Here is a 17,745-nt window from a genome sequence, read left to right as displayed (position 1 = left end):
TCTATGACGAGATTCTAATTTTGTAAACGATATAAGAAAATGTTTTTATATCTTGAAATTTCAGTTTTTGAAGCTAATTCTTGCCCTGAAGACGTAATCTCCCCAATAACGGGTGATTACAGAAACATGTATGCACATATGTAGCCATCAATGTTTGTATAAATAAATTTAATATATTTGCTCTGTTTACTCATTGAGCACTTTTTGGTAGACACATGTTGTTTCATTGGATGTACTTCTAGGAAACTAAACTTTACTGCAATAATAATAATAATAATAATATATATATATATATATATATATATATATATATATATATATATATATATATATATATATATATATAACCAAATTGATATAGTCCTTGCCGATGGAGCCAGAGATGGCTTCTGTCGCCGGGTTCAAATCTATCGACTGGTGTTAACCGTGACACCCTGCACTGAAGATTCATGAAAGGATAAAACACTAGTGCCTGTAGATATTTAATAATTATTATAGTAAATAATTATGTCAGCTCCTTTAAGAAACTCGTTTCTTATCGTTGGGCACTTTCAGTTGAATTAAAAGTCGGTCAATTTAGCTCCTATGTGCAGATTGTCATATAATGACTAGATCACTTTGACTGACGTGAAAAAAACATTTAATAAAATAAATGTTTAAAATTCAATAACATTTCTCGCAGTTAATGGTAACCGAATTGATATGGTCCTTGCCGATGGAGCCAGAGATGGCTTCTGTCGTCGGGTTCAAATCTATCGACTGGTGTTAATTGTGCCACCCTGCACTGAAGATTCCTGAAAGGATGAAACACTAGTGTCTGTAGGTATTTAATAATTATTATAATATATATATATATATATATATATATATATATATATATATATATAACAGAAAAGAAATTAAAACTGTAAATTAAAATTTACAATTAAATTTATTATTCAACAGAATACTCCTGCAAACAAAGTGTCTATGCAGGAGTATTCTGTTGAATAATAAATTTAATTGTAAATTTTAATTTCTACTCTCTATTGTGCTTGTATTGAGCTTTTTTATTTGGTTGAGATTAATATATCAATATATAAATACTGGTATTTATATTAGATTGAAGCTTACCCTTGCTTATATCAAGTAAACATCGCATTCAATTACCCTTTCTATTTCTTATATTATTATTGTCGGCGTCGTCTCTCTCTCTCTCTCTCTCTCTCCCTCTCTCTCTCTCTCTCTCTCTCTCTCTCTCTCTATATATATATATATATATATATATATATATATATATAAATTACTTCATTTACTTACATAAATTAATATACGAAAGTATAGATTTATGCGTAAATTTAAGTATTTACTTCAAAAGTGCTCAATACGTAGGTAGAGCTAGTTAGTAATTTATAAAATATATATGATAGGAAGAGGCGCGGTGGATACTAGAAAGCTGATTGGCTAACTAAAATCTTCAACATATATAAAAACGAGAAACAACCACAGAATTCGCGCATAAGCCTGACGAATCCTATAGTGGATGAAACGCCGAATATTCAGTGTAGCTTAATCGCCATATATATTTTATAAATTACTATATATATATAGATATAGATATTGTTTAATTGTTATGTTTTTCTATTTTTTGTCATAAATAATTTTACCAAGAATTCTCCATAAGTTTTGTTTTCGGTTTCGATTATAGCTGATGGCACTTAAGTCATCTTTTTTATATATAGATAATTTTATCAATGATTCTTCATAAGCTTTTATTTCGGTTTCGATTATTGCTGAAGAAACTCGTTATATATATATATATATTTCATAGGTTTTTAGTTCGACTTCGATTCAAGCTAATGCGCCCAAGTCATATAGATATATATTTTTTTATTTTTGAAATCGTAACTTTATAACATATAAAAATCGATAGAACATTAACTCTATAATAATATATACGAAATCTGCAAGAATTAAAATATTTAAGCGTACTTTACCGGGCGTTCATGCTAGCTTAGATAAATACTTTTGCAATTTTTAACAAAAAAGCTACAATAATATCAGAGCGTCTCCATTTACACTGAACAAAATGCCAACATCAATATATTACATATCAATCAGTCCCCTATGGAATTTCCACAGGTCCTGCTAGTTATTATTATTATTATTATTATTATTATTATAAGGAAGGTCGGAGGTTACAACAGCCAAAATGTTGTGAAAATGATACTCAAGATAAGAGCAGTAGTTTGAATAATCCAAATATGACTTTATAGGGATAATCTTTCTTGCCCATGTTCAACATTATTATTATAATTTAATTGCTAGTGTGGATCTTGGTACATTTCTAAGATGCAAGCCAGAATCGACACTACAAGTCTTTCTAAAAACTTGATGAATAAAGATAAAAATAATTTTTCTTTTAGCTGTACATCAATGATGTTGCCTATAACAAGATGTGTCATCAAAATACAAATCGGTTGACAGTGAAAGGACTCGCCGGCGGCAGAGAATACAAGCTGTATTTGCTCGCCTTCAGCACTCTTCCGAATATGAAACCTGTGCAATCGAATACAGTTGTAAGTTATTTGAAAGATTTAATCGTTTCTAGAACAAAAAAAAGATACCACTATATAACCATGTTATATAACTACAGCAAAAGAATACCCATCACAGAACAGGTACAGGCAAGACAGTTTGTCCCCATTATAAAAATTAAGATCAACATATAATGTTACTAAACTTTGTGTCTAGAATCCTTATTCCAAGTTTGACCACAATCTATTATACGATTTTAATTACAGAAAATATCTAAAATTTAAAACTTAAGCTTCAGAGGTCTTAAGAAGAGCATGAAATCCAGGGAATTTTGCTGAATTAATGTTAGATAACTATGGATCAACTTTTGATACAACTCTGAAATTTTTTAAATCACAAATTGGAGCTTGTGCCCATATTATACCTCCTAAGCCCCTTTTAAAATACTCCAAAGAAACTGAAATTTGAGGAATATTTATTTACTATTAAAATTTTACATTTTTTAAAAGGATTTCCGTCCCCTCTTTGCTGCTTTTTCATAAAACTAAATTAAATAAAATATAACCCACACTACGCACACTTACGCCTAGCAGTTGTGTTTCCAAAAGTTATAATGATCGGTTAATTAGTTTTGGAATAAATTTTGCACATACAAATATATAAACATACCTAATTTTATATGGATAGAGATGTCTATCTATAAATGTTCTACTGTAACTTGGTATGTAATCGTTAAATGAAGTTTTAATCTAAAATGTTCTTGGCATAACAATCGATCTTGATTGACTGATTGATTGATTGATATTTTGAGTAAACTGAGGAAGGTAGTGCGACGACTATTGGAAATGAAGCTTGGGTTTACTTCTCTATAAATATTGATTTTTGGCATGCACTTTGGAAATCAATTTCTTAAAGTCGTCCAACACATGCCAGCATATATAATGAGTGTTAAATTGAATACAATGATGATCTTTCAAGTCGATTCTTATCACTCCTATATTTTATTTGGTCTTCCCCTATGAAGGAAACCTGCTACTTCAACTGTTCTATATCTTCTAACCCAAGAACTTTCATCTATTTTTTTTTTCAATATGATCATAACATTAAAGTCTACTCTTCTGCACACATCTCACTATACTGTTCATATTTATTCTTTTGAGATCACCAGTTCTAAGCCTGTCTTTAAAACTCATACTAGGCTTTTTGCCCATTTTTAACGGGCAAAAGTTATAACCTGTATGCATAGAATTTGTGCTTTATTCCAAATTTATGACTGAATATAGTTAAATTTGTGCTTAATTCTGCATTAAATACAAATCCTGTTAATTCCTAACTCTGCATCGAACAGATACAATAATAATTAGTTCGCTGCACCTTATCATAGCAAAGGTCCATCAAAAAAATACAGCGATATCGGTTCAGTAGTTTCCGAAAAAAGTAGAACACACTGACAGACTAAGAAATATAATATTGGTGTTTGAATAAAATCCAACAGAATGTTGAAAAATAGACTAAGAATATGAATAAAATTGAATCCCGCATTATTTGGATTGCTGGAATGTTAATCACATGTTTCAGTCTGTATGTCTTGTTGAACTCTCAAATCTTCATGGAATTTTGAATAGGAAGTAGCTTGCTCTTGTCCTGTCAGTCATGACCTAGTAGAAATAAAGTAGTTTGCAATTTATTCTTATTATTGCCTGTACTGAGGATTGAACCTTCAACTTCCAGGAGACTGTCAATTAGAACTGATTATTACTTAGCACTTATGTTTGAATTTTTTTCCACTGACAATTTTAGTATGTCTTTTAGGAGATTCTTGTTTTAGATGCATACTTATACTACTTATATGATATACAAGATTCAAGCAAGCAAGCAAGGACACAGAGTTTTACGATTATTAAGATTACATAATCATCATATCATTTATTTCCCATGCAACACATGTCCTTAATCCTCACTGTCTTTATTCAGTGCTGTAATTAGATTTAAATATTTTAAAAAAAATGGCTGAATATAATACTTATGGATGCATTGATATATATGTTCAATTTGCGTTAATACCAAAAGAAATGGTTCCAGTCTGAATGATTATATTTTATTTCTATTTCATTGTAGACCCTTATTTGTCCAACGCTGGCACTTTCAGGTGGGCCATTAATTTCTCTGGAATGGATTAATGGTTCCAATTCTTTATGTATTGTATGGACACCGATGGAAGAATTTGCTGTTGTGGACTACTGGGTTTACAGAGACGCAAACAGATGTGGTAAAAAGGTCGGTAATGTTATTCAGTTTTGTTTCAAAGAATGAATCTGAGTTATGCTCGACAAGCTAATAACTTAATGTTTCTGCTCATTTGGCAAAAAGCCAAATGAGCAGAAACACTATACTGTTGGGAAAATCGTGGCTTACCTGACTAGCATGGGTGTTAAGGTTAAGAACACAATTAAAACTCCGTTGAAATCAATTTTCAAACTAAATAAATATTACTATCTTGTATTTTTCCTACGATCAAATAACAACAAAAAAAAATCTTTCAAACAACATCCACTATTTCTTATCTGATTTTTACCAAGTTTAGCACAGACTCAGAATAATGCAAAGAAAACTGAAGAAACACTTAATCTGTTCACAACTTAAGACCACTCTGTTCATGAAACGATCAACATTTTAATGTAACTATTGAATTCAGTAGTTAGTGTTCAACTGTCTGACCAGTAAAAGCAACAGATAAATAAAAAGGCAGTTTATAAGAAGACTGGAATGTTCTTTTATGCTCAGATGGGCAAGTTTATTCTCTAAGTTTAGATTGGCTCCTAGTCCATAAGTGGATAATGTCTTATAGTGGGACAGATTGCTGAAACAATCTTTCACTTGGTGCTTGTATCACTAAATGAAAGATTCTTATGGAATATTGAGATAACCTGCCCCATTATTAGGGAAAGTCTTGATTGAATTACTTACAATATTTACCTATGAACTATTCAAGACTTTTATGTTAGTAACTATCAATTCGATTTTATATATTTCCCATCTCTGCTTTAACAAGGTAATGTTCTCAAGCTTCAGGATCCATGCATCCAATTCGCAGCACCATATGTCATTTTGTAGTCAGTGCTCAACTGTCTGACCAGTTGAGCTATGAACAAACTGAGAAGAACACCTTTTTTCTTTTTTTTTTTTTTTACAAAGGAGTCACCACTTATGAGGGTCCGGAGGCCACTCGAGGAAAAGGGCTAATGAGTGTGCAGTAGTCAATGGGACAATATCGTAGTAATCGTTAATAATAGACATTTGGTAAATTAGATTACTTTAGGAGACGGCTCTCAGCTGGAAAACAGGGAAACGGAAGACAGTTCCACAGGCATGTAGTTTTAAGAAAGAAGCTTTTTTCATGGAATCTAGGTTTAGGTACAGATAAAGAGTGGGGGAAATTATTGATATTGGTTTCAGCTAGATGAGTGTTTTTGTGAACGTTTGGTAAGGAGGCATAGATTGGAGTTCAGACGAGCATTTGCGATGAAAATAACGATAAAGAAGAGACAGGCTTGCAATGTCTCTTCTCTGGGAAAGAGGTTGCAGAGAAGAGAAAAAGGTATCCCCTACTAGACTACGAAGTCTATTTTGAACTCTGTTAAGGCAAAATGAAGTCTTTCTAGCAGCTCCTGCCCAGATGTGGCAACAGTACTCCATCCTAAGACGTAGTTGGCTCTTATACAGGTAGAATGATCCCACCATTCTTCCAGTAACTTTGTCAATGGATTTGATGCACATATTCTAGTTCAGATCAGGAGTAAAGGTCAGACCTAGAAACTTGTCAAAACATTGAGCCTCCCCAAGACAAGAGCTATTGATTTCAACTGATACCAGACGGAGATCAAAGTGTAGATGATGTAAAGATAGACGCTTGCTTTTGGGTGCATTAAAATTAACCAGACACCCCTTTTCCCATTGCACCATGTGCTCAAGATCAGAAGAGAGAATCAGAAAGATATTGGTAAGATATTGGTCATTTTCGGCCTTTGAGGTGTTATCATAGATGGTAATGTCGTCAACATAAATGTCTACAAATGATCTTAGGATGTGATTTGAGAGATAATTGATGTAGATCAGGAAGAGAGTTGGGTCCAAGATGGACCTTTGAGGGACTCCATCATTAATACTGTGAGCTTCTATCCTGAATGCTAACATGCCAATATTTACTTTTGTTTTTGTTTATATTTTTATATGAATTCTTCATTGTCTACCACTTTTTTTTAATCAAAAGCTGCCCTCTAGTAGTGGAGGTGGACCCATCCATAGCCAGAAGGACGTGCTGGATTAGTTGAGGAACTAGCATACTATTTTTTTTAATATTAAATCAAAGTTTACTTCAAATAAAAAGTATCCTCATAATCAACATGATGACTAACAAACGTTCCATATTACCTGCCGATTCAATGCATTATCGCAGTGGTGATCGTACTCAAGTAGTCCATCTGCATTACATGCATACCTAAATGTACGCGTAACTTAGATTTTAGGTCATTAAAACTTTGTCGATCTCTAACGTGGTGTAATAGGAACATTTGAATTAATTTAAATTCACCGAAACTTCTGATTTTATTAATGCATGGATAGCCTGAAACCGACATAAGAAGGCTGGAATGTTTCATTATGGGCAAGTTCATTCTCTGAATTCTCATTGGTTGTTAGTTCATGAGTGGATAATCTAATAGGAAAATTCTAGCTTGAATTAAATGATATTTGCATCTCATCCGTTGGATGTTGATCAGTATCAATTTGATTCTGTAATAATATCAAATTTGACACACTTGAAACTGGCTTGCTAATCCTACATTAGTTTCTGTGGAAGACGTTATCTCGTCCAATCATTCCACCTCCTTTGCAAGAAATCAAATATGAAGCTTTGTAAGACTTTAACAACTTTGACATGCAACTAGTAATAGAAATTATATTGTCTCGGTTCAATTTTTATTTATTATTGTTTGATCTTATTTTTCATTGTCTTAATCTATTAAGTATTTGTAAGTATCATCACTCTGACAGTTCTACGCAATAAACCCAGTGAATGAAGGTGTTATATCTAGCAAAATTTTTTAAGAAACCACAAATCTGAAGAAGGAAAATTTTCCCGAAATATCATAAAATCATACTGTCATCAGACCACATTGACACAAGCAAGAACAGAATGTAATATAATAAAAGTATATATATATATATATTGTATCCATACAACGTGAATCAGTTAGCTTGTTCCATCATTATATGTTTTAATTTGTTTCAGTTTGTGTTGATCTGTTGCATTTCTGCATTGTGTTGCCTTCTATAAATTTTCTTTATATACACATTGAACAATGCTTCAAGCAAACTACATTAACCTCTTATCAAAATCATTTAATAAAAAATATAAAGGAGGTTATTTGACAAGAAGATCAAGGAGAAGGCAAATACAAATAAGTTCGAGTGAATAACTTCACAATTACAGCTGATTTCTTCTTGTTTGCAGGTCACTCATGACAACCATAATAAGCAATGCAGAGTCATTCTTGAGGACTGGACTACTAACCTTCTAACCAAGGTCTACATTGAAGCAGTACCACAAGGTTAGTACTGAAAGACTCTTCTCAAATTATTCTAAAATAGATTTGGTGATGAACGACTTTCTATATTATTTGAATCTGTTTTCACCTTGAGTGTTATTCATGTAACGTTTCAGCCAATGTAACTTCCGACCTTCTTCAGATATACCTTGTCAAACTCGGGAATCATGCTTTCAAATTTGGTAATCTGTATGGAATTTTAAACAGAACCCTTTATTTAATCCATGGAGGTAGCATATTCTTGACCGAGTAGATGTGCATCTAAAAACTAGAATAGATTTAAAGCTCCCACAGTTCATACTATTGTCCACTGTCAATAATTTTCCCCACTCTTTATCTGTGCCTAAATCAAAACGTAGATTCCATGAACAAAGCTTCTTTCTTAGAAGTGCACGCCTGTGGAACTCTCTTCCGTTTGCCTGTTTCCCACCTGACTACAACTTGGATATCTTCAAGTCCAACATAAACAAATTCCTGATAAACCGCCTCCTTAAGTAAAACACTTTATCAAATCTCCATTACTAACGATTACCGCGATATTATCCCATTGATTACTATACACGCAATAACCCTTATCCCCGAGTGGCTTTCAGGCCTTGATAAGTGGTGACTACCATGTAAACAAAAAAAATTAAAAAAAAAAAAAAAAAGGATCCCTGGTACTAGGTAAAATTCAGTTGCAAGTGATTCTCTTCTGGGGGTTGAAGGTTCAATCCTCTGTACAGGTGATATGAAGAATATGATTGTGAATTACTTAAGACTTCTACCTAGTCATGGCTGATGGAAATGTTAAATGAAAACCAGTGTGTTTACATGATTATACTGTTTGTCTACTGATGTTGTTATTGACACGTGGAATGTTCAAATGGTGCAATTAAGACAGTTCAAGTTTTAGAAGTCTCTAGTAGGTGAGGGAAAGGCCGATCTGAGTTGCCTTGGGAAGAACTGTTGCAGAGAGATCACATAGCATAAAAGCTCTCTGCAGACAATCCTCATGATCGTTTCTTGGAGGTGTGAAATGAGATCTGCAGCGATAGTATTAGCATAACAACAACAACAAGAACAACAACAACCATCTCTCAAAACAAATATCTAAATATGGAATGTCCATGTTTTATGTTCCTGACGAAGAACAGAACAATTTTTGCAATATTTTTTACATGATATATACAGCATAATCACACTGACACATCGGTTCTTGTTGGATCACTGAAGTTAAGCAACATTGAGTATGGTCAGTATCAGATGGGTAACTATCTAGGAAAGCAAGCGCTCTATGTAGGAGGACGTTAACACCTCCTTGCAAGAGCTGCAAAAACCTGATGTTATCTCCCCTGATGGGGACATATACATGCGACTGGGGATCGCTTGTGAATTTTATACTCCTTTGGAGGAAGCCAGTTCAACCCACATATGGTGAGTGTCGCTTCAGTAAAATGGTACAGTATATAATATACTAAGTACGATCATAAAGGTTTGGATGATTATATTTATAGATAGGGGTAATAAGAACAAACCAATCAGATACCAGAATAAAATATACAGAATATCTTTGAACTTTTCAATCATATATTTTTTTCTTGACATGAGACTGAAATTATGCTCTGCTGACTTTGACTGGATTAATACTAATCGTTTTTGTTTTTTTTGACCTGAAATTCTTTACAATGCAAACCTTCTCTGAATGGATTGATGTTGCCAGTTTTTGCATGAAGCAACTACATTTTATATTTACAATTGGATAATTTTCTTATCTTTGTGATAATTGCTTTTGCCATCCCTTTTTGAATAATTTTTCTATTACAAGAATGTCTTTACACTCAAGACAAAAAAAAATCAGCATCTCACATTGAATATACCTAACGGTCCACACATTGCAGGAATTATTCTAAAATCTACCCATCCCTTATAACCCAATGTTTCCAGTATAAGCAGTGCTATCTGTAGAATCACACAAGCTGTCACAAAACTATTAACTCTTTTTTTTTATGGAAATCGCTCTAGACAAGGCATGATACCACTAGAGGTAAGTATCTATAAAAAAAAAATACTACTTCAAGGTCAAAAATTTGTTAACGATAAGTGGTAGATGGAATAGAGTCTGACCTAGAAAACAGTAATCCTTTCTTTATCAGAAACATCGCTTATGGAATGTGAGGACTAAAGGACAAACTAAGGGAAGCGAGAGTTACACAACTACTAAAAGTAAACCCAAGACCCATTTTCTATTCTCCATAATATGGGGTAAAGTTAGTAAGAACCTCTTGAGACTCGAACCAGGAATAAATATCCGATCATATTTTCTTTGATTTTCTCCCTTACATCTTCATAATTTTTCATCTCTCCTTCATTTTTTTAAACAGGAAAACCGATGTGTGCCTCTAATAAACTATGGCCCACGGGTCAGATCTGGCCCACCAAAGCCTTTGATCTGACCTGCCAAAGTCTTTAATCCAGCCTGCTGATCTTTTATAGAAGACATAAAAATATTCCAAAAAGTTTTTTAAATGGAAATGTGTAAAAATAGTGTAAAGTAGATTTTCTTGTTCTGAAATAATAATAAAAAAAATGAAGAACCAGTTTTACTAAAAAGCAAAGATAATGAGCAGAAGAGTACAAAATAAGTCCAGGTTATCTTTTTTTTATTATTTTGGCCTACGTAGCTCTAAAAGGTCAGCAATATATCCTCCCTGTTCGAAAAGTTAGGAGACCCTTGCTCTAATCGATCAGTTTTGAAATCCTGTTTATGAAATATATGCTTAAAACTCTAAAATTCCATAAAAGAATATATTTTACCAAAAAAAAAAAAAAGTCTCCATTTTTTTTCTTTTTGTATAAAAGGCAGTTGTCTTTTTTTTTCTTTTTTTTTTTTTTTTCTTCCTTTGAAGATTGTAATGCTGGGTATGGGGCAGCCAAACCAGCTGCCAACATTGCCCCGCTTTTTTATTGAAACCAACCGAGAGCTCTTTTTAGTATCCTCGCTGTTCCCTTAAGTGCAATTGTCTGAATCTCTTTTACACTTGGTTCACCAGGAATATTAGTTAGGTAGGACTTCAGGTTCTTCTTCATAAGTCCTGTGGCACCTATGATAACTGGTATGATCGATATCCCCTTTAGGTTCCAGTTTCTTGTCTGTGTATGTGTGTGTGTGTGTGTGTGTGTATCAATCCAAATGTTAAAAACTCTTAAACACCTTTAAAGTTGGCATATTCTTGATTAACATTGACTCGGATGTATTTGTAAAATAAAAACAAAGAATATTCATTCTTTTGGATGTCAATTATTTCAGGTATTGTCGTTTTCCAGCCATTTCCAATGTTATCTATTATATAAAGGAGAGGTGAATGACTTGTATTATTTTTATTTTCAAGACGTCAAAACAAGGAATGGGCTAGGCAGAGGTGAAAGATGAATGAGAGAGAGGGATGTGGCATAACAGGAAAGGGTGAAAGGGACAAAACAAAAAAAGACAGATCAAGAGAACAGCTTATATATGAATAATGTTACGCACACATTTTTTTTTTTTTACCTCTTCTATTTTTTTATAGCTACAAGCAACGCAGGGTAACCCGGCTAGTATTTTAGTAACTGATTCTTTGATTTTTCAATCACAATTGTTCTGATTTATTAATATGAAAATGTTTTCTTGAATTAAATGTCATCATTTGTATTGTTCTTGTTGTTGCTCTCTTTCCAGTCTGGAATGATATGTCATTCGGTAAGTACTATTGCACCAAAATGAGTGAGACTAGCAGGCATACTTTTTCTTTTTCGTTTTTTTTTTGTATTTATCAAAAGTTTGTATGCAATTGCACTGAATGTTTTGGAGTATACAAATTGGATAAAATTAGCATTTTGAGAAACATAGTTGTTTATAGGAGAGAACTTGAATGCCTACTAGACACTATTCTTAAGTGTTTAAGATTTCTGTATGCAGGGATTTGTTAGGACAACCTATCATGAGGATACCTCCCCTACAAGTAAATTCTGACTAAATATTCAAAACAACAACACAGTATTCACAGCCTAAATAAGATCCTCTCGGCATAATTATACAATACTGGCTTATATAAGAACTGGTGCACCTTCTCCAAGTGCTTAAAATAACAGCATTAAGCTGGATACTCCACCAGACTAGATGAATTCTTATCCTGGAATCCGGTATGGCCGTCTTCAAGTCCAATGTAAACAAGTTCTTGATGAGCCGTTCCTCTTAAGTAATCCAATTTATCAAATTTACACTTCGAACGATTACTATGATATTGTCCTTTTCACCAATGTACACTCTTTAACCCCCTGGGCCTTGATAAGATTTGTTAAAAAAAAAGTCGTTATTGACCTGAGTACTTTTGGATCCATCTGGATCTATTGTCAGAGATAAATTAACACCAAATTGATTTTAGGATATTTATAGAAGTTTTGCTTTTTTAAATAAATCATTTGTTACCAAATATTACATAAAGAAGATTGGAAAGGATCCAAACCAAAATACGTAGACAGGAATTGTCTGCGTTATCCAGTTTGTAGACAATATTATCCTGCAGCATCTCTGCACCAACGCCACAGTCGAATGTGTTCTTTCTTCTGTGATGCACATTTTTATTGACGAAAGAGCAGAAATTAGCTTATAATAGTGTAAGCAGCAACAGTTTTTGTTTTTCAAAACAACCTACATGCCAGACACATGCGAGTTGCTTTGCTCAACATGGTAAGACTTTGACATTGTTACTATTGTTACACACATTATAGATTAAGTATAGATAGCAGGACAGTATGGTATGTTATATATAAGATCACAATACCATCGCATCAGGAAGAATTAACGTGTTTACCGGAGGTGAACAATACAAAAAAATGGACTGGCATAGTTTAGTGCCAAAGAAAACAAGAACGAATGTAAAAGTTCTGGAAGGAGAAACTCTTGAAAAACTTGATATTTTCCATGTGTACACACTTGTGTATTTGCAATTGTGTTTATGAATATGAATGAGAGGAATGTGGTAAAGAGCTACATGTTTACTGAAGAAAAAATAGTTTCTCGGCTCTTTTTAAAGGTTATTGGTCTTCAAGCTGAATATGAGATATTTAGCTTTAAAAGCTTTTAGCGGCGAATATGTTTCGGTGTCTTTCAAAACAGGTGGTTGCCAGTTTGGGTATTTAGTTCCCTTGGAGACACACGAGGGTTTGAAACAAGAAGGAAAACGGTAACAAGTGAGAAAGGTTTGAATTGTACATGTGTACAGATTTCTCTCGCATATATTGTTGAAGATAAACGTAAAAGTGGTATCTGAAACATGATACATAAAAGAGTGAATATCAAAGGCGTAATTACTAAATGAAAGGGCTCATAAATGTCCAACACAATCGATAAAAAAAAAAAAAACAATTGATACGAAGTTCATAGAATAGAAAGATAATCCTGAAGAATGTATAAGAAAATTTAAATTACATTTTCTTGATGATGTGTTCTAGAAATTAGCAGCGGCAAGCGGAAGAGAGGGTTCTAAAACAATTGCAGAAGCCATGCAGAGATGGTCAGTTGATTGGAGGAACGTTTGATGGATTAGGGGTCCGAGCCTCTCCAAAAAATAAATTTATATTCTCCACAAAGGTAGAATATATATATATATATATTTATATATATATAATTTTCAGAATGTGAGAGATTGTATATAATAAATTCCACAGCCAAACAACGTCGCAGCTCACAAGAGCCATGACAGTCAACGAACCGGAAGTCCAAGACTCGAGTTTTGGACTTCCGGTTCGTTGACTGTCATGGCTCTTGTGAGCTGCGACGTTGTTTAACTGTGGAATTTATTATATATATATATATATATATATATATATATATATTACTATAATCATTTTTAATACCTACAGATATCAGTGTTTCATCCTTTTGGGAATCATCAGTGCATAGAGTTAACATTACAATCGGTCGGGAGATTTGAATATGGCCACGAACATGAAGCCCTCTCTGACCTCTGACTCCATTAGCAAGGAACAAACCACATGGCCAACGTTAATCATGAGAAATACAAATGAAATTAACATTTCTATAAATGTCTAAACGGCTAGAGTGATCTTATGATTATAACATCATGATCTGTGCACGTAAGCTTAAGTGACCGACTTTAATTTCAACTTAGAGTGTTCAATAATAAGAACCAAGTTCTTAAAAGGGCTTACATAATTATTACTATAATTATTTTTATTTTGGTACTTGTACAGTTTAATCAAGACATTAAAAAATGAAAATATCGAAAAAGGTTATATTGTACGTATCCGTTTTGGACTGAAGATCTTGGAAAAAAAATTAATTTAATTTGATCAAGTAGCTTTTATTTTACAACAGAAAAACACGTTTTTATAATAGCGCATTGAAGTCAGCCATTATGAAATTTGTTGAACACGCCACGGGGAGATAACTCCATGTAAAGCACCGACACTTCCCCCCCCCCCTTATTTATTACTAGCTTTTCTTCCTAAAAATCAAACTTTTTGCTCGGTATCATAACAAATTGTTTTTTCGCTGTGAAAATAAAAACTACTTGATGAAATTAAGTGAAAATCTTTTTTCGGAGAACTTCGTTCCATAACGAATACGTACAATATAACTTTTTTTCGAGATTTTAATTTTTTAATGTCTTGATTAAACTGTACAAGTACCTTTTTTTTTTAATACATATATATGTATATTTCTAGAGATTGCATTCTGTTGTTGTTGTTGTTTCGTATAATCCAGGAAAGATTCCTTATAATAATTCCTGAGCCAATATGTTAACTAATCTATATAACATATTTGATTGGTCAAAGATGGTCATATAAGTTTTTGGTATGCATACATTTTGGTTACTCTTTTAATCTATGATATGATAGTATTTTATTTTTGTAAAAAAAAAATATGTGATTGGCTTGGGCACATATTTTATTAAGAAAACTATTGCGATTTTCATTTTAACTTGAAGAGAACATCCTATAGTTTTAGAGAAATCTCATTTGCTTTTATAGGGACATCCCATGCTTTTATAGGAACATCCTATGCTTTTGTAGAAACATCTCATGCTTTATAGGCATATCCCATGCTTTTATAGAAACATTCTAGATTTATATAGAAACAGTCCAGGCTTCTATAACAACAACTTATACTGCCATAGCAACATTCTAGGTTTATATAAGAAACTTCTATACTTATATAAGAACCGTTAGATGAATTCAAATTGGAATATATTAGCAAGAAATAGTAAAACGCATCAGTCATGTAAAAAGACAAAAGATATTTACATTTATGTGCAGTCTGAATGTTTGTCTAAAGTCACTTTGAACCTGGATATGGTACGCATTGTCATAACTTCCTCCAGCAGGCTGTTCCATAGAATGGAAACACAGAAAATGCTGCCTTTCTTCTGTTGAGATGAAAACGATGATAGTACATCCTCTGCAGAGTACAGTTATGTTGCTTTTCATATATTGCAAAGTGATCGGCTTAAAAAATAGATATTTTCAGCATCAGTTTTCGCCAAATGAGATTTGGTAGGATTTCGGTGAGCCTTTTTAACATAATGAATATTGAAAGCATACTGACATGTTATTAAAAAAAAACAAACAAAAAAAAAAAACAGTAATTTTGGGTAAGAAAACCAAAAGCCAATACAAAAAAGTATTGTTACATCATAATCGAGAATTATTTCAATTTCAACAAATAGCTCATCATCATCATAAAAAACAGCTGAAGACGTGTTCACATGTTGGTAATCGTAGTCATGATGATGTGTTCATTTTTTTCCCCTTCTTCTTCATTATGCAATAGTTGAAGCAATTAAAAACACCAACAACATTATTTTGCTCAGAGTTTCCAATTTATTCTTTTATATATTATCTCTTTTTTTTTTCCTTTTTAGCAGTACATTTTTATTATCACATGCATCAACAATTGCATAGTATCAGGCTTCTTCTATTCTGCTCCCTGAGAGAGGAATGAAGGGGGGGGGATCTGAAAGATATCTGGCCTGGTTGACAGACAAGAGTCCTGAGAAAGATCAGACTCACTTATTTTACCTATTTGTGACATCATTTCTTTAACACATAAACTTAAAATCCATAATCTTAACTTCTAATGGAAATTTTCCATTTTTGCTTAATCTAGTTTCTGTTGAAATTTTCCTTTTCTATGTCATCAAGCACGGCGCACGATCAACATTGCTAAAGGAAGACAACTTGTGACTCTCTTTGCAAGCACATAACAAATAATTGTGATATATACCCGGAAATTTTAACCTAAGCATTATAGATATGAAATGTGTTCCCTACTAACGGTAGATGATGCAACGAAGATGCAGTACTTTGATTAACCTTTTTTTTTCTTTTTTGTAATTTTTGCTCACTTCAAACAAGGCATATTATCACAGAATTGTAAGGGAGCTACTGTGATAGGGACCAGATTTCTAGGGGAGAAACATGTCTGGGAAGTTGTGGATCAAGATGTCTGCTTATATTTTATATTACATTTAAATTTCTACATGTTGGCACGCTCTGGAAAACGGGGGAACAGGGAAGGAATTCCAAAGGTAACTAGTCCAAGGAAAGAAACTATTAGAATAACAAATCTTCCAGCATCCAAGGACCACTACATTGAAGGGAAATGGGATTTTGTTGCTTCTTGGATGGGTTGGGTGTATTTACATTGAAGGAGCTGAACGTTTCTCCACGTAATCTTATGCTTCCATCTAACTAAATGACAGATTTCATTTCCGCTTGTTTCGTTATTTTAGACTATGCGGGTATATGTACAGACAAATCTGATGAGTTCATCGCGATAGAGTCAACTTATTCTTCAAAATGTTCTTTTTACTTTACTGCTCTTGATTAGTCAACATCTGAAAATCTTATCACACCTGCTAGTATCTTATATCTCTATAAAGCCACCATTTACTCTTCCATGGAGTATTATTGCCTCATTAGGGTTGGTGCACCAACCACTAGTCTTTCCTTCTTGGACAGGGTGCAAAAAAGCTCTAATCTCATAGGTCCTGCACTGTCTGCCAAGCTCCAGTTCCTATCACATCGCTGCAGTGTTGCTGCATCCATGCGCTATAATTACAATTATTTCCATAGAATGTGCCCCGATGAACTTGATGAACATCTACCCCATTCTCAATAAAAAATACCCCCGATCCACCCATCTAGCAGCAAAATCAAACTCCTTCAATGTAGAGATCACTGGATGCTGGAAAATTTTTCTACTCAAATAGCTTTTCTTTTTTTTTTTAATCTTGGGCTGAATGTCTTTGGAATTCCCTCTCTACTCTCTGTTTCCCCGATCATAAGAATGTACATAAATTTAAATGCAGTGTGAACAAACATCTTGCTGTTTAACAATAAGCCTTGCTTGGGGTGAAACAAAGTAAAAAAAAAAAAAAGAGAATACTAATGACCAACGGTTACTTAAAAACCTTTTTAACAATGATTATAATTCACAAATGTAACCTCATTTACTAAAATGACTAACAAACAGCTTTTAAATATCCCTGCTTATTTTGACAAGTAATTTCTAAGTAATGTTGAAGTTGTTACTTTTTTTTATTTACTATTTTCTAAAGTCGCCTTCAAGAGATTGTCA

At 33.1% G+C, this 17,745-nt stretch overlaps 1 protein-coding gene across 5 annotated transcripts in view; it reads left to right on the top strand.

The window, feature by feature from the left end:
- LOC145243404 (uncharacterized) overlaps positions 1 to 17,745 on the top strand; it is a 302,808-nt gene that overhangs the window by 139,282 nt on the left and 145,781 nt on the right. For 3 of the 5 annotated variants that reach the window (XM_080106259.1, XM_080106257.1, XM_080106256.1), the window contains exons 27-30: positions 2,406 to 2,558; positions 4,636 to 4,794; positions 8,030 to 8,126; positions 11,821 to 11,841. In XM_080106259.1, coding sequence (XP_079962385.1) covers positions 2,406 to 2,558; positions 4,636 to 4,794; positions 8,030 to 8,126; positions 11,821 to 11,841 — 430 coding nt within the window. The remainder of the gene's footprint in view (positions 1 to 2,405; positions 2,559 to 4,635; positions 4,795 to 8,029; positions 8,127 to 11,820; positions 11,842 to 17,745) is intronic. The other 2 variants (XM_080106260.1, XM_080106258.1) reach the window with 1 other exon arrangement.

This window comes from Euprymna scolopes, chromosome 22 (assembly GCF_053919585.1).
Source record: "Euprymna scolopes isolate OS-2025 chromosome 22, ASM5391958v1, whole genome shotgun sequence".
In the NCBI taxonomy this organism is placed as follows: Eukaryota; Metazoa; Mollusca; class Cephalopoda; order Sepiida; family Sepiolidae; genus Euprymna; species Euprymna scolopes.
The sequence above is the reverse complement of the archived record's forward strand: the minus strand, read 5'-3'. Positions and strand labels throughout refer to the sequence as shown.